The sequence below is a fragment of the Amphiura filiformis genome, chromosome 13 (genome assembly GCF_039555335.1).
Source record: "Amphiura filiformis chromosome 13, Afil_fr2py, whole genome shotgun sequence".
Classification (NCBI taxonomy): Eukaryota; Metazoa; Echinodermata; class Ophiuroidea; order Amphilepidida; family Amphiuridae; genus Amphiura; species Amphiura filiformis.
Genome location: NC_092640.1, coordinates 2,140,172 through 2,156,632, shown reverse-complemented (window position 1 = coordinate 2,156,632; position 16,461 = coordinate 2,140,172). Strand labels below are relative to the sequence as shown.

The following is a 16,461-nucleotide window of genomic DNA, read 5'->3' as shown; positions in this document are numbered from 1 at the left end:
ACGGAACGCACCTTGGCTGGCGACATGGAGGAAAACAATGGATCATGCATAATCAGCTTTATTGTTTTATACTTTCTAGGCATGTTACAACCTCTAGCCCCACACACTTTAGAAAGCAACTCCTAAGTATTAGTTATATTTATAAAAGTCATTTCTTTCTCACGAAACAAGTCTGAATACGACTTGAAACTATGGGCGACAGCGACACAGATTTGGCTTTTTGAACACTTTATCGGAGAATGTGCCCTACAGAGATCTTCGTTTTCCCAATTTTTAAAAAATTTTGCCCCCCCGACCTGCGGAAATCGGGCGAGGCACACCCCTGACACCTCCAAGAAGGAAGACCCCCCCCCCCCCCACACACACACACACACACACACCCCACCCCCACACACGTTTGGAGTTGATAATCGAGCTTGGTGGTATTGGAGCAGAAATTGTGGACGAAATGTGTAGGGTGTTGTTTTGTCAGTATGATTTCAATGCATAGAAAATAGTATGGATATGTTTACGTATGCGCGTTATCGCTAGCATCTCTTACACAAACACCAATGTACCGATTATAGTACTTTCACGTGTCGGATGTTTCGTCGATTTCGTATGTGGTAAAAGCGAAACGTTAAGCAGTGGCGAGATAAAAGGCCGTGATTGGTTCATCCGGTAATTTGCATAGTAAAATGGACCTTTAAAGGAACTGCACAAGTAAAGCCGGCCTCTTTTCAATGTTTATCGGTGATAGGTAAGCACACGCTAAAACGCTCCAGATATTTAGCCAATGAACACAATTTCACAAGTAATATTCGAGTTATTGGCTACGGGTTGGTGTATAGAATAGATTTTACACTATAATATGTTCAAGTTGTTGTAGTCCGAGGTGCTCTGACGATAACACTCCGATCGCCAGGCAATCTACGTTATTAACTAGTAGGCCAGTGGGACAACGAAAACGCTACGTGAACGAGCTAAAGTTGTTGTAGAAAGTTACTTAAAAACGGATTTTTGATGCGTGGAAAAATCCATAGTGCACTGATAGCATGGCCACGCTGTGTGTGTTGCCCGGTGTGTTGCCGATCGATTGTAAACAAAAGCACGTGGAGGAATTTCCCAGTCAGTTCAGGGGGGATCAGGTTTATCATGTTGGGCCGGATGCGATAATTTTGTTTGTTTGTTTGTTTACTCAGGTTGGTCCGTGAGGGACACTTTCATACAATGTTGCTATTATTTGGTGTTTCCTGTTAAACTATAAAAGTAAAATGTAACTAAAATAAATAAATTGTGGGATAGGCTTTTACGACGGGAATTTATAACATAAAAATGAATATTAAACAATTTTTAATTAGTAAATAGTAGTAGTAGTACAACAAATCTAGAATATTTTCTCAATTCAAATTTTATCCTTTTCTAGACATAGGACTGACATGACTGATTGTACCCTAAAATTTGCATCAATTCCCAATCATGATATATGCGCTAAGTTTTGTAGGCTCTGATTGCCGATTTATGTGCTTTTATACTATCAGCTGCAGACCAACAAATTTGGTGCTCAGTATCAATGAGTGTTAGGAAAATTATTTAGGAAACAAAGTAGAAAATCTAGTGATCATAAATCAGATCTGTTTATTTTCAAATTGTTAAAAAAATTCATTTCTGCTCATTGTTCACATAGCATCAGGAACTAATTTTTATTCTTTTTTTTCAGTACCGGTAACTGAAAATTGTCTTTCACGATGCAGTCCAACGGAATTAAAAACGACAGCAAGGAATCCAACCACCATCTTCAGCATGTGCAATCCTGCCCCGCCATGCAGACACATCTGCATCATGACACAGAAAGATACAGACGTTCCAGCAGTAGTTCCGGTAATGGGAGCTGTACCCCAGGGTCTAATTCACGCAGCCCGTCACCCACGCCCTTCTCTCCTCTGATTGATCGAATCAACAGCAGAATTGCAAGTCAGGATAAATGGTTTTCACTCGAGTTTTTCCCTCCGAGAACTGCCGCTGGTGCTGTCAATCTTCTTCACAGGTAAGTTTCAATAGCTGCCATGTGTAGATGAGTACAATATGGTCATTTTCACGGTAAAGGGTGTAACTTTGGATTTTTAACATTTTAATCCTTAGTGTTGTAATAAAGCCACAGAATTCCATGATTTTTGGCCACATAAGTCATCTAGTTAGCAGCTACCTTGGGTAGCATAATCAGCTGCGTTCAGTTTTAGCAGGCTTAAATGTACTTAATATTGCCATTTTGAAAAACTATAAAAAACAGTAACATTTTTGTAAAACCCTGTGTTTTCTTCAGTTAGTTCATGGATAATTTTTCTTATCCTGAAAGTACAGTCATATGTTCAGTAAACACTGCCACATTAGATTTAATTGTGAACAGCCCTGTATTTTTGAGAACCGGACTTCGATATTTGTCGTTTCGAGGCTTCATTTTCCGTTAACAATTGTTAACAAACTTTGTGGGTGTAGCTTTGGTTCATAATTCTTGGTTATTTCTTCACTTCTTCTTGATTCATAACAGTTGTTATCTTAACTTGAAATGGGTAACAAAAATTAGTCGATTTGCAAGCTTTTAAAATTTTTATAAAATCTTGACTTCAAAGAGCCGTTTTTCCGTTAACTTTTTTGAAGCCTCCGAAACAAACTGTTCAGCAAACTTGTGCAAATATAAATAAAAGAGCTCATCAAATCTATTTATCAAAATGTAGCAAAGTAGATCCTCAAGTCACATGTTTTTAAATCGTGGAGATATATATCACCGTTTGAAAATGGGACCTAATACAAACTTTCCATTAACAATTGAAGCCTCTGAAACAAATGAAGCCTCCGAAACAACAATAAGATTAATTATCATCTATGCATATAATTAGTGTGTTTCATACTGATATCTGCATTGTAATTATTACTTGATATGTGCAGAATGTCATAAATTTAAAAAAAATTTGACATTATGGTTAATGTTTGAAAAATATACTGATATCCAAAAAAGCCCGTTTCTGAGGCTTCACATGCAAAAAACACCATACTTAACAAATGGGTGAAAAAATTAACATGTGATAAATCTACAATATCTGCCGCATAGAATCATTGATTCAATATACACAAGAAAATAACAGCTTAGATGATCCCAACACTGTTGTTTTCAAAAAAAACTACTTCTGCAATGTTTAACAATTGTTAACATGAAGCCTCGAAACAAAAAAAAATGACTTGCTGTGATAATTTAATTTTTGTCACAACTGAAATTCAATACTTAGAAGCAAAGCATGAAAATTGGTAATTGTGATATTTTTTACCTATTTTTTATATGTCAACTTGTAGTGGTTAGCCAAATATTTTACTTTTATGATCACCTGTGTTGTTAAAACTGAAGCCTCCGAAACACAAATCGCTTGAATTGCCAATTCTAAAAAATAACTCCAATTTCTGTGAAACTTGGCTGGGAGGTTCCTTTCATCAAGTAGTATTTGTACATGAAGTTAGACATTCAAATTATTTTAGGAACCCAATTAAAACTTAAAAAATATGTTTAAGGTTTGGAAATTTCCATTGTAAATGACACTTGATGTTAAAAATTTTCAAAACTGCAATTACAAACATAGCAAAACATGGTATAAAATTTAACTTATCTGTTGACTTACTTTGGAATGGGATTTCACATGTATTCCAGCTTTCATGTCATAATTTTCTGAGGTTATGTAAAATACATTTTTTCTTAGATTTTAACCAAAATGTTATGGAAATGTCAAATTTTTATTAGAAATCAAAAGGTTTAAGCCTTGAAACATTATTTTACTGGAATTTAAGTTGCTTCTATGCATGATTTCAGTAAACAGAAACATATTTAAGTGGTTTGAAATTTTGACCCAAAAATCAAAAGTTACACCCTTTACTGTGAAAATGACCATATACTGTGTGTAAGTTGTCAAATGTTCACAGGGCAGCTATTGCACTTTCCCACTTCTGGCACCGAGTATAAAATGCATTAGGCCCTTCACAATTGATTCTTAGTTTCCTGTTTCATGGTTGAAAACAAGGGATGAGGCAACTTTTATTATAATTATTAATTATCTATTATTTTCTTTATTTTATTTCTCCGCGGTGCAAATTCTTTGCTCATATTTTTTTTGTTGTGTGAAATATATTGACTGCAGGGTGAAGTTCTGGAACCTCTCCCCTCAGTCCAGGGCTCTCATCATTATTGTTTTTATCTGATCTTCTATCATTTGAAATTGTCACAACAATATCATTGACTTTGTATATGAACAGTAATTTTCGTGTATTAATGTTGTCAATTATATTTTGCTGTGTGGAACCTTTCAGATTTAATTTGTAATTTTATGTTCATGAACACCGTAACAGGGAATTTGCTGTTATTTAAAAAATTCGTTGTTCTTGCTCACAAATGTTTCCTGTGTCTTTAAATTTCTTGATGTTATTTACTGTTGCCATATGTTGTATTAATCAAAAGAGAAAAATTAGTGTGTAATTTCCGCTTAAAATAATTTTGTGCAATCCTGTGCTGCATTGGTGTGTCGTTTATGTTTTTTGCTCACTTTGTGATCCATTAAAGATCACACGCGACACACTGTGCGGCATGGACCTAAATAATTGTTTTTGTTTTTTCATTGCAGTATATTTCACATGTTAATCTGTCCTTATTTTGCTCGCCGCTGATGTGGACTTTCACACATCTTTATAACTGTGCAATATACATTAACTTTTTTACCTCAGTCATTTTTATATAGCTGGTTTGTATTTTAATTATGTATATTAGATATTGCTGCCATGTGTTTATGCTCTTAGCGCTATGAAAACCAGGTTTTACTATGTTTTGCATGCAAGTAATTAATTTTATTTGATTCAGTTGATTTTGTTGTTTTTTGTATAGGTTAAATTTATGAACTTCCTGTCAAAGCCTACTATGCGTATTCCACGTTTGTTGTTTTGTTCTTTTGTGCTTTAAAGCACTCCCTTTTTTTGTGCAATATGCATTGTATGTTTTCCAATTTCTTGCCTCTTGCACTGGTGCCTATTTCACATTTCCATTTTTGCTGCTTCTCGTGCAGCCTTTTTTGATTTGCTCCTTGTGTGAAATATGCATCTTGTGTTCTTTTTGGCTTTGATTTTGTTGTATATTTCACATGCTACTGTCCCTTTGCTCGCCTCTGACGTAACTGTGCAATATACATCAACTTATTTGCTTTGTTAATTTTAAAATGTTAGTTCGTATCTTAATTCTGTATATTTAAATATTGTTGCAATGTGTTTATGCTTTTATGTATGCTTTGTAAAGCGCATTGAGATTTGTTTGTAATGCGCTATATAAGAATAAATTATTATTATTATTATTATTATTATTTTAAAACAAGCGATCGCAACCTACATCAACCCGTTTTGACTAGGAACATGCATTTAATTATTTGACAAAGTTTTTGATTTATGTACTTTGTTTAAATTCATCATCATAGTTGATATGATCAAAGTCAGAAAGTAGCAAATGGAAGTCATTAAGGGGGTACTGCACCCCTCGATAAATTTGTGTCTACTTTTGCATTTTTCTCAAAAACTAATAACATACTGATAACAAAAGTTACGTATAATATAGGGGCAAGGAATCCAATTACTACACTGGAATTTCAGTGACCCAAGACAAGCGGTTCGTTATTTATGATAAGAAATAAGGTACCGCTAGGATGTACCTCATTTCCTATCATATAATACTGAACCGCTTGTCTTGAGTTACTGAAATTTCAGAGTAGTAATTGGATCCCTTGCCCCAATAATATACATAACTTTTGTTACCAGTGTGTTATTATTTTTTGAGAAAAATGCAAAAATATGCACACATTTACCACAGGGGTGTAGTACCCCCTTGAAAGTTATCTTTAAAAAAGAGAAAATTAAAAATTAAATAATTAAATATTTTGCAATTCCCTACTTTGGACATGGGCGGAAAACAGGAAACTAAGAATTAATTGTAAAGGGCCTTAAAATGGACCCATACGAACAAGCTTAATATATGGTCGTGTGTCTTGAGCTCGCCACCTTACATTTTGCCAAAGTTGACTCAAAACAAATGATGATATCTCTGTCAAGCAAGAAGTTATTGTCATGCTCGTTTTATTGCTAAATAAAATGCACTTTTAGCCCTTTAAAAAGAAATACTTGAACTTTTTTAATACTACATGTAACACTGTGCTTCATAGAATTCAGAATGCAGGCAGGGTGGCGGTGGTGGGGGATGTGGTGGTGGGGGATGTGGTACACACAAACGCTATGGGATTGGGATTTTTAGTGCGTAATCTGCTTCTGTAAAGGCTGTAAATTGGATTTGGACTCGATTTAGCATCTAAAAGACTCATGGCCTTACAGCTATTCTACTAATTGTTTATAATCATTTATGATTGGTTTAGTCTAGAAAATACAAACTTTTCCATACAAAACTAGCCGTTGTCATATTAAACATTGGAGTAAGTAATGCAGATGTCTTCAAAATCTTAAAGTTACTGTAACATTTTAATTACTAAAATTATTATATCATAGTCAAAGTATAGATTTTCTGAAGGGAAATTTGACGAGGAATCTAAATATGGACATATTTTTTCTGTAAGGGTTAGGGGAAAATGTTTAGGTTCAAAATATGTTGAGTTGTAAAAAAATCTAACATACTTTGGGACACCCTATATTCCGAGATTACCAAACAGCTGTGATTTCGTTTTCTTCCAAAGTCAGTTGGCACTCCATATCCTCTAACCAAATGAATGTTGTTTACTTCCAGTTTATTACTGTAAGTTGATAAGGAATGCATTGAGTGACCCATTTTCTATCAAAATCTTTTTTATTCCACCCTGTATAACTTGCAGGTCACCCTGTATAATGAGTTGAAATGTATATATTTGAATTGCTGATGCCTTCAGCTTACCAAAAATGTATACTTTTGCTAGTTTAGGGTTGATGATTGTCGAGATAATCTAATTAGAAACCTGGTTGGTGTAAAAATTCATAATATTTGTCATGTAACGCTAAGGGTGGCGAGTTCAGGACACACGGCCATATAGCTCTTGATTTAAAAAAAATTTTCTCAAAACTTGTACTTTTCATGTTGAAGCGGCTTCAATGAAGCCCGGCAATGAAGCCTCAGATGGCTACAGGGTTTTCTTTAACTTAAGCATTTTGCTGAAGGGCAGTGTTCGATATAGAGGGGTTTTACATGCACAAATGCATGTAACTTTGGCTCTGTGCATGTAGAATTTTGCCTGTGCATGCAAAATGTTGTGTTATTCAGCCCATTTTGAGGAAAAAATCAGAGTTGTGCATGTAAAATTTATTTTCTAAATCGAACCCTGCTGAAGGGGTATTTTCAAAAAAATTTGACCTTTTCAATTGTGAATTTTTCCTCTGAAGGAGTCAAAAATATTGCCCAAGGGGTATTTTTATACAGTAATATTATTTTTGAAGACATTTTTAACAATGTGTGTTTTTGGAGCCATAGGCGTAGATCCGGAGGGGTGGGGGGGGGATCGGCCCAATATTTTGCCAGGGGGATAGTCCATACAATCATCCCCCAATGTTGACGCTGTATGGTTTTCTGACCAAATTAACCTCAAATTTGGCCATTTTAGCCCCAAAAGTTTTTGCGCGCTTCGCGTGATTTTATTCCACTTTTGCACCATATTTCAACAGTTTAGCTTCAAAATGGCAAAAATTTTTGTACCATAAACTTATTGTTTCTCCAAAAGGTGCTGGATTCACTATACTTCCAGACATTTTTTTTCTCTCCCTCCCCCCCCAAGTCAAAAAGAAATCTACACCAATGTTTGGAGCAGTGGCGGATCTAGAGCAGTCAGAAGGGGGTGGGGGCAATTTTAGAAGAAAATAATACTATTTAGAAATGCCCCCTGAGAAGTAAGAAACTTTTGCAAAATGAAGACCTTGAAGCAATTTGGGGGATCATTTTGGCACTGTGTAAAATTTCAGTTTAAAAAGCCGAACATTTGTGAAATGAGCAGTCCATGGAGCCTTTCATGAACTGCAAGTTTTCCCTATTATGGTAGGCCTATAAATTGTGTTTTAACACATAATTAAAAGCATAAATTGGCAAATGTCTAAAGCAGAAGTGAATGTGGCCATTTGTTTATCAACTACGCAGGGTGATGTTCCCCCTTAGAACTTGGAAAATTTTGCAAAATGAAGACCTACATGTAATTGAAGCGATTTGGTGGACCATTTTGGCACAATTACTGTGTAAAATTTTAAGTTTGAACAGTTGAAAAGCCGAAAATTGTGAAATGACGGTCCATGAAGCCTTTCGTTGTCACATTTTCCCCATTAGACCTATAAACATATCATATGGCCTAAATTGGCAAATTTCGAAAGCAGAAGCAAAAATGGTCACTTGTTTATCCACTAGGCAGGTGTCTGAGGGGGATGTTCCCCCCCTGAGAGGGAAAATTTTGCAAAATTAAAGTCCATTTGAAGACATATATTTGGTGCATCATTTAAACAGAAAAAAGGACCCGAAGCCAATTTGCAAGATTTCAAACTGATACCGTTCTATACAATTTTAGAGACTCGCAATCCCTAAAACATACATTGTACATGGATCGATGCTGACAAAATCATGTGATGGGCCCTACATATCGGGAGTAGGTCCTAAATGCCAAAAGCCGAGAATAAATGCACAATATTGGGCGTTTCTCTATTCAAATCTTGCAATATCTGAACGTGTACGTTTTCAAGATTTTGTACAAGGACTTTGGGACTATGGATTTGAAGGAGTCAGAAAAGTGCCTGAACGCGTAAATATATGTGTTTTGTGCATTAAAGTGAATCCTCTATGGCTAACACACAGAGCTTTAATTTCTCTGTCGTTGGCAAAACTCCAGTCTGAGCCCTGGGGTCTGAGCACATTTCGAATTGGGCTATTCCATAAAAAAATCGTCACTAGTCTTGTGGAAGATGTTGAAAATATCTTCCACACAGGAGTCTTAAGCGATCAGAGGTATCGTTAATTCGTTATGATGTTTAGTGTTTTGTTTTTTGTATTTATTTCAAATGTTCTCATACATACAGAATGTAAGTACATTGTACACACTTTCAACCATTTTGGTTTTTGACATTCAAATTTCATTTTCTGTTGACATTGTTTATGTCTGTGTTTATTTCATGTTCCCAGGTTTGACCGCATGTTCAATGGGCAACCGCTATTTTGTGATGTCACATGGCACGCAGCAGGGAATCCAGCCGGTGACTGCGAGACAAGCTCCATCACGGTAGCAAGCGCAGCCGCCAATTACTGTGGTCTACAAACTATGTTACACATGACGTGTGTTAAGCAAACTAAAGATCAGATCACAGTGCATCTCAATAGAACAAAAGATTGCGGCATTCGCAACATTCTTGCACTTCGAGGAGATGTTCCGGGGGATATAGAATTTGAGCCAACACCAGGAGGTTTTAATTATGCTGTAGACCTTGTCAAACATATTAGAGAAGAATTTGGCGAATATTTCAACATTTGTGTTGCAGGTAAAGTTTTTGGTTTAAAAGTTGGGCAGACAGACTTGCCTAGTCGGGTCTGTCTCAGGATTTGTTTTTTTAATTACCAATGTTTGAAAATCTGCAGAAAAATTAATCCATACTATTTTCTATGCATTGAAATCATACTGACAAAACAACACCTACAAAGTTTGTCCACAATTTCTGCTCCAACACCACCAAGCTCCATTTACCATGAACTCCAAATATGTGTATGTGTGGGCAGGGGGGAGGGAGGAGGGGTTATTCCTTCTTGGAGTTGTACAGGGGGTGTGCGTCGCCAGATTTCCGCTGGTCGGGTGGAGGCAAAAAATTGTCTTCCGCTAACACCTCACCACTCTATTGAACTTGTTTGGTCCCTTTAAATTTTGATAAAGTAAATAATTTGCATGTCAATTAGCAAACCCATGAAATGTATCTTGACTAGAGATGTAGGTGTCCAGAGAGAGCCAGTCGTGACAAAATTAGGAATCTCCCAGTCCAGGAAATGTCCATGGCAAATAAAAATATCCAAAAGATTTTGTCTTTAAGGTGGACACCCCAAAATTTGTGACTAATTTTGCATTTTTCTCAAAAATGTATTCTACACACTGGTGTCCAAAGGAATCCAATTACTTCACTGAAATTTCAGTGATTCCAGAAAAGTGGTTTATTATATATGTTTTAAATGAGGTATTCTAGCGGTACCTCTTTTCATAAAGAATGTATCGCTTGTCTTGAGTCATTGAAATTCCACAGGGTGGCGGGGAAGGGGAGTTCCCCCCTTTTGGGGGTGGGGTGGGCAAGGCATGTTTCATGAAGGCAAAATTTGACAGAAAAGACATAAAAATTTTAAATATCAGGGCAGTAAATATGGATTTCTCACTGGGTAGCAGGGGGGGGGGAGGAACTTCCCTCTGCCAATCCCCTTGGATATGTCACTGTGGATCACCAATGAAAACACTTTCTCAGCAGTGCACCAATAGCTGTATGACCACTAATTGAATGTCTTACCTTATGACAGGCTATCCAATGGGACACCCTGATGCAGGATCCTACGAGGAGGATCTCAAACATCTCAAGACTAAAGTAGACGCAGGAGCAGATTTCATCATCACACAGTTATTCTTTGACGCAGAAACATTCCTGAAATTCTACGACGATTGTAGGGCTATTGGTATTGATGTACCCATCATACCGGGTGTTATGCCAATTCAGGTAGGGAAATAAATCTACATTTTCAAAACACTCTTCCCCCCCCCCAAAAAAAATATAAAAAACCTGGGTACAGGCATGGTTTTGCCAATTCAAATATGTGACCTGCTACCACGAAATCAGCATAAAGTCGCAAGGTGTTAGTCACTCTAAATGCCCTGGCTACTGCGTTGGTGTTCACTCACCTGTTACAGCCACTAAGTATCAGGGGTAGCGCTAGAACAAAACATTCCAGAGTCCGCATGGACCCCCGAACTTGCAGAAAATTAAAAAGTAGAGGGTCCGAAGTAGAGTTTGGTGAGTCCGAGTTGCACAAATGTAGCATAAATAGTATGTCTGCGTTAGCGCTAGATTGAAAAACTGGGGGTCTGCAGGGACCCCTGAACTCACAGAAAATATAAAAACAGGGGGTCCGAACTCTATTTTGGTGGGTCCGGGACCCCGAAATGCAGCCTAGCGCTACCCCTGCTAAGTATAGTTGGATTTTGCTACGAAAAAGGGGATTAATACAGGCCCAATTACTGATAACTATCCCCTTTGGTCAATTTCACTCGCAAGCTGGACAAGCCCACCCCAATGATAAACCACAGTAGACAATCCAAAAGATAGAAAATTATTATGTAATAATGTTATCATGAAACCTGTTGGCACACTTTTCACAACATTTTGAAAGCTCTATAATGGGAAATCAGCAGGAGCTACATTGTAATTGGAGGGATTAGTGGTTTTGATTTTTATACCTTTTTCGTAGAGCAACCAGAGTATATGTCTGTATGTCCTTTGTGAATGGGGGCACAATGGGCCATTCGTGAAGGATAAATACTACAGGTTTGTACAGGCGGCGGCAAACAAAGAACATCAGACCGAATATCTCGAAACTATCAACTCAACGAAATGAGTATAAAGTCGCGGCATCTTTACGCTGACCTGATAGCAGGTCACATGGAATAGAATGACTATGAAATATGTATAATAATAAAGTATGGTCCTGTATGGTCATTTTCACGGTAAAGGGTTTAACTTTTGATTTTTAGGGTCAAAATTTCAAACCACTTAAATATGTTTCTGTTTACTGTAATCATGCATAGAAGCAACTTAAATTCCAGTAAAATAATGTTTCAAGGCTAAAACCTTAAATTCTGTGGCTTTATTAGAACACTACGGATCAAAATGTTAAAAAACCAAAGTTACACCCTTTACCGTGAAAATGACCGTATACATGCGACAACAGACAGGTAGACTTGCCAAGTTGGGTTGGTGATCAGGTTTTTGAATTTTTTTATGGACGAGGCTAAATGACCCCGACTTAACATTTGTGCACCCTAATTTCCATCAAACTCATGAAAACCTGCTGATTTACATGCTTACATATTTATAATCAAGATTAAAAAAATCATAAAGGTTGGCCCCATAGAACAGGGTTTCTTTGTTTCTCATTGCCTTGTTTACTTCATTTTTAACAGAGTTATGCCTCGCTAAGATCTCTAGTGAAGCTCTCCAAGTTGGACATCCCTCGCCAAATCCTCGATGAGATTGAACCCATCAAAGATAATGATGTTGCAATCAGGAACTATGGCATTCATCAAGCAGCCAGTATGTGTAAAAAGCTATTTGACAGGTGAGTTCAATACCAGATATAATGGAACGTTTCCGGATATATCCGCAAAGTCAGATTTGGACCATAAAAAAAAGTTTACTTTTTGTCTCGCCTGAACATGTTCAGGGAGAGACTTAGTAATCACTATGGTGGGGGTGTGTCCGTGCGTGTGGGGGGTGTGCGTGGGGGGTATGCGTGTGTGTGTTCGGAAAAAGCTTGTGAACGCGTTATCTTGAGAACCGTAAGTGCTATGATGATGAAACTTTATAGGGGTAGCATGAACCGCCTTTTTTGTTATTGAGATTTCCGGATTTGGATGATCATATTTCAATTTACGGCATAACTTTCTGATTTGTAGTTCATAGGCCGGTGTGGCTCTTTGGCATCTATATTCAATAGAAAGCTATTTGACAGGTGAGAAACTACATGCAGTCATTTTGGGCGCTACTAAATTATTGGCCTCTGAAAAAGCAAGTATTGAGGCACAGAAAAAAAGTGTCAACTTTTTTGGAAAATATCAACAGCAAAAAAATCTGCCAACAAAAGTCAAGCAGCCTAAACTTATTTTGTCGCTGTTTATTTGATCGAGTGGTAGGCCACACACATGAACTTGTGTACATGGTTTGTAAATTTGGCGATCAAAAAAGTGAAATTGTCAGATACAAATGTAATAGGGATTTTACAGATAATTTGCAAAGTTTTATTTTGAAAAATGTATATTTTCTTTCAGTGGCAAAGTGCATGGATTCCATTTCTACACTTTGAATCGAGAAGTAGCCACAATGGAAATACTGAAACAACTAGGACTATGGAAATGTTTGGATCTAAGGAAAATGTTGCCATGGAAATCAACAGCCAATCATCATAGACAGAAGGAAGATGTGAGACCCATATTCTGGGCATCAAGACCAAAGAGTTATGTATACAGGTAAGAGGGAAAATCATAGAAGATATATCCCATAATGCATTGTGGTAGGCTCGGATTTGCTATTTGGTGCAACATGGGTCAATAGTAAATATTGACTGCTATGAGGGGCATGGTTAAAATTATAGGCCCAAGGTGATCTCACAACCATGACTATGCCCCGAGGCGTACACGCAGAACTATGCCCGGGGATTAATCACAAATATGGACTGCTATGAGGGGCATGGTTAAAATTATAGGCCCAAGGTGATCTCAAAACCATGACTATGCCCCGAGGCGTACACGCAGAACTATGCCCGGGGAATAGTATACAAATATTGACTGCTATGAGGGGCATGGTTAAAATTTTAGGCCATGCGGTGATCTCAAAACCATGACTATGCCCCGAGGCGTGGCCGAGGGCATAGTCAAGGTTTTGAGATCACCGCTGGCCTATAATTTTAACCATGCCCAATATAAAGCAGTCAATATTTGTTTTATATACCAAATCTTAAGATTCTTGTCATCTGTTTGGTTAAGCATCGATTTTGGGAAGAGAAATTAATAGTTTCAAAGCGAATGGCACACAGATTACAATCTGCGATTTATACGTAATTATAGCGCGTGAAAACATTAACGCGTGCGTAATACCATTATTTCACTATGAAATGATGAGTGCAATTTTTGCCAAAGCTCACTACCATTAGCAAGATGCTGTGAACTACCAAATCGCAAAATAGTTTGTCACTATCGACCCATGTTGCACTGAATAACAAATCAGTACAGTGAAGAAATGCATTGTGGGAAGTGTAAGATATCTCCTGGGGGAAAAATCTTATCTTTGCTTGTTTGTTTTTGTGCGTTGGTTTTTGTTTACCAAACGAGGACACACACCCGACCTGTTTCTTAAAACTACAAACAAGGACGCACCTGCAAGGGGGAGGAGACTGTTCTCACTTTTTTTTATAGATCTGCAATGGACTGCTGATGGCGTAAAAATGTATTTGATGCCATGTAATCCATAGACTAAAAAGTCCATGGTTCAGTTTGACTAGTGTGTCTACGGTCAGAGAGGAAAAGTTTTTTATGTGTCCTCAGTGTAAGGGTTTACCAGGTGCATATAGTGTTCAAGGGTCGCGCTGGTGCGCGTCAGGGACGTGTGGAACTGTTGTTGGGACGCAATAAAATTAACCTGAAGCTTACCTATTAATGCGTTAGACAAGAATATCTCAGACGCACAGAAAATCAGGCATGTAAAACCTTATGGACAGGGCACAAAACAAATCCCGATTATTTCAGACAGAATGTCAAAAATAAATGCTCCAAGAACTATATCAGATCGTTCACTCTGAATACCAATCTGTTGAAACATTGTGCAAGTCAAGGCTCTGCGAATGAAATAGGGTGACAATTGACTCTACTTGCGAAAGAATCTCTCCCTTATAAACTGTCAGTGGGGGATTAGTAGGCTTATGGAAACTTTTACATTTTCCTGCTTGTGACGAATACAATTTGAATTTTTAGCAGGCCGGGTGCAAGCAATATTTACCTTTTTTTAGCCATTTGGAAATGTTACCCCCTGGGAGGCTCATAATTATTGCCCGCTGTATTTTGTTGATGTAAAATGCATAATACAACCCCATGTCCAGCATATCGTAACCTCTAATATCAGTGGGTAATGTTTCCAGAGTCGGACTCGGACCCCTTAAATTTCCCATTGGACCCCTTCAAATTTGACTTTTGGAGGGCTGAATGAGTCCAACAAAAATCACTCAGACCCCTTAAATTTTGAAGCCAGCGCTACCCCTGATAGTGTTGGTAGCATGCAGGAAGATATAAGAGGTGTGTGGGTAATCAATAGATATGACATTTGCAGTATTACTGCATTGTAAGATATTCACAGAATCCCATCCAACCAGGAGAGGCCTTAAGTGCAGTGGACTATAAAAGTTCAGTAACAATGCATCTAAGCCATGTGTCCCCAATTTTAATATCACACATCATGCAGTTGCTGCATAATTCTATTTTATTTGTGTGCAGTGTACTTATTTTTATTTTATTTATTTATTTATTATACTTTATCACTGGCACAGAATTACAAAAAATATATAATATTGCACATTTAGTTAATTCAAAAATTACACACATGTATATTAAATATCATGAAAGGCACAAATTTGTTTTAAAAAGTCCAGTGAATGGCTGGAGCGAACAGGTGCCAAGCACCTCTAAGACCCCCCCCCCACCAAATCCAAAAAAGAAGGGAAAAATAAGTGTGTTACAGAAAGTTCAAAATTTTCCTTTTTTAATGCTTGCCGCTAGAGAAGATGGAAATATGTAGAATCTTGGACCTATTGTACACCCATAGCTTTCTTGATCTGATAGCTCAGTTGATTAACCCCATGAGAACTACGTGCCCATTGGGCAAAAAGAAGTTTTCATATCAATTGGACCAATCAGCAACATTGTTAGAATAATTTTACTATATATGCAAAAAAAATTGGGGTGAATTATTTGCAAAGCTTCATTCTGATTGGTGATTAAAGTGAAGATATCATGTAATTGACCAATCAGAGGCAATGTTAGATCGGCAGGTAGTGCTCAGTTGGTTAAAAACCCTCTAGGTTCTCAACCTGAATTAATAAAATTGAATACCTGAGTGGAAGAAGGGCCCTACTCCATCAAAACTGTTTTTGAGATATTAAGAAAAAACTTAATATTTGGAAAAGTTTTATAGACAGAACGTTTTCATCTTCAGGGGACCTTTAATACATGAACATACAATAGTACATACATTCAAAATTATATTTGATGTTTCCATGTCAGCGGTACAGGTCTTAATACGAGTTGGAGTTGGGCCCTTCTTCCACTAATATACTGCAAGTGCCAGTTCTGTGTTATAAATAGCTACAGAAAATTACGTAATCACCAATAATTGCACAAGTACAACTCATGTAATATGTTAGCAAGAAAATTTATTGTAGTGAAAAGCAGATTTCATGGATGAACAAAATTCCTCTTTAACCCTATATTTGTGGAAGAAGGGCCCAACTCCATGGAGTTGGGCCTTTCTTCCATGAAAACCATGATTAAGTGTACGTGAAAGACTATTTAGAGAGTGGATTTTAGCTCATCTTTCACACACAAGGAAGATCAGTCTGCTGGCAATAAAATGCTGGGTCTAACTCATTTTTGTAACAAATTGGGAGTTGGGCCCTTC

The 16,461-nt window shown here is 37.2% G+C and overlaps 1 protein-coding gene across 1 annotated transcript in view; it reads left to right on the top strand.

Annotated features, from left to right (window-relative positions):
• The first annotated feature begins 659 nt into the window (after positions 1-659).
• LOC140167885 (methylenetetrahydrofolate reductase (NADPH)-like) overlaps positions 660-16,461 on the top strand; it is a 60,831-nt gene continuing 45,029 nt past the window's right edge. Inside the window, 6 exon segments of the mRNA XM_072191171.1 lie at positions 660-739; positions 1,700-2,026; positions 9,185-9,537; positions 10,550-10,743; positions 12,204-12,358; positions 13,068-13,265. Coding sequence (XP_072047272.1) covers positions 1,728-2,026; positions 9,185-9,537; positions 10,550-10,743; positions 12,204-12,358; positions 13,068-13,265 — 1,199 coding nt within the window. The 5' untranslated portion in view covers positions 660-739; positions 1,700-1,727.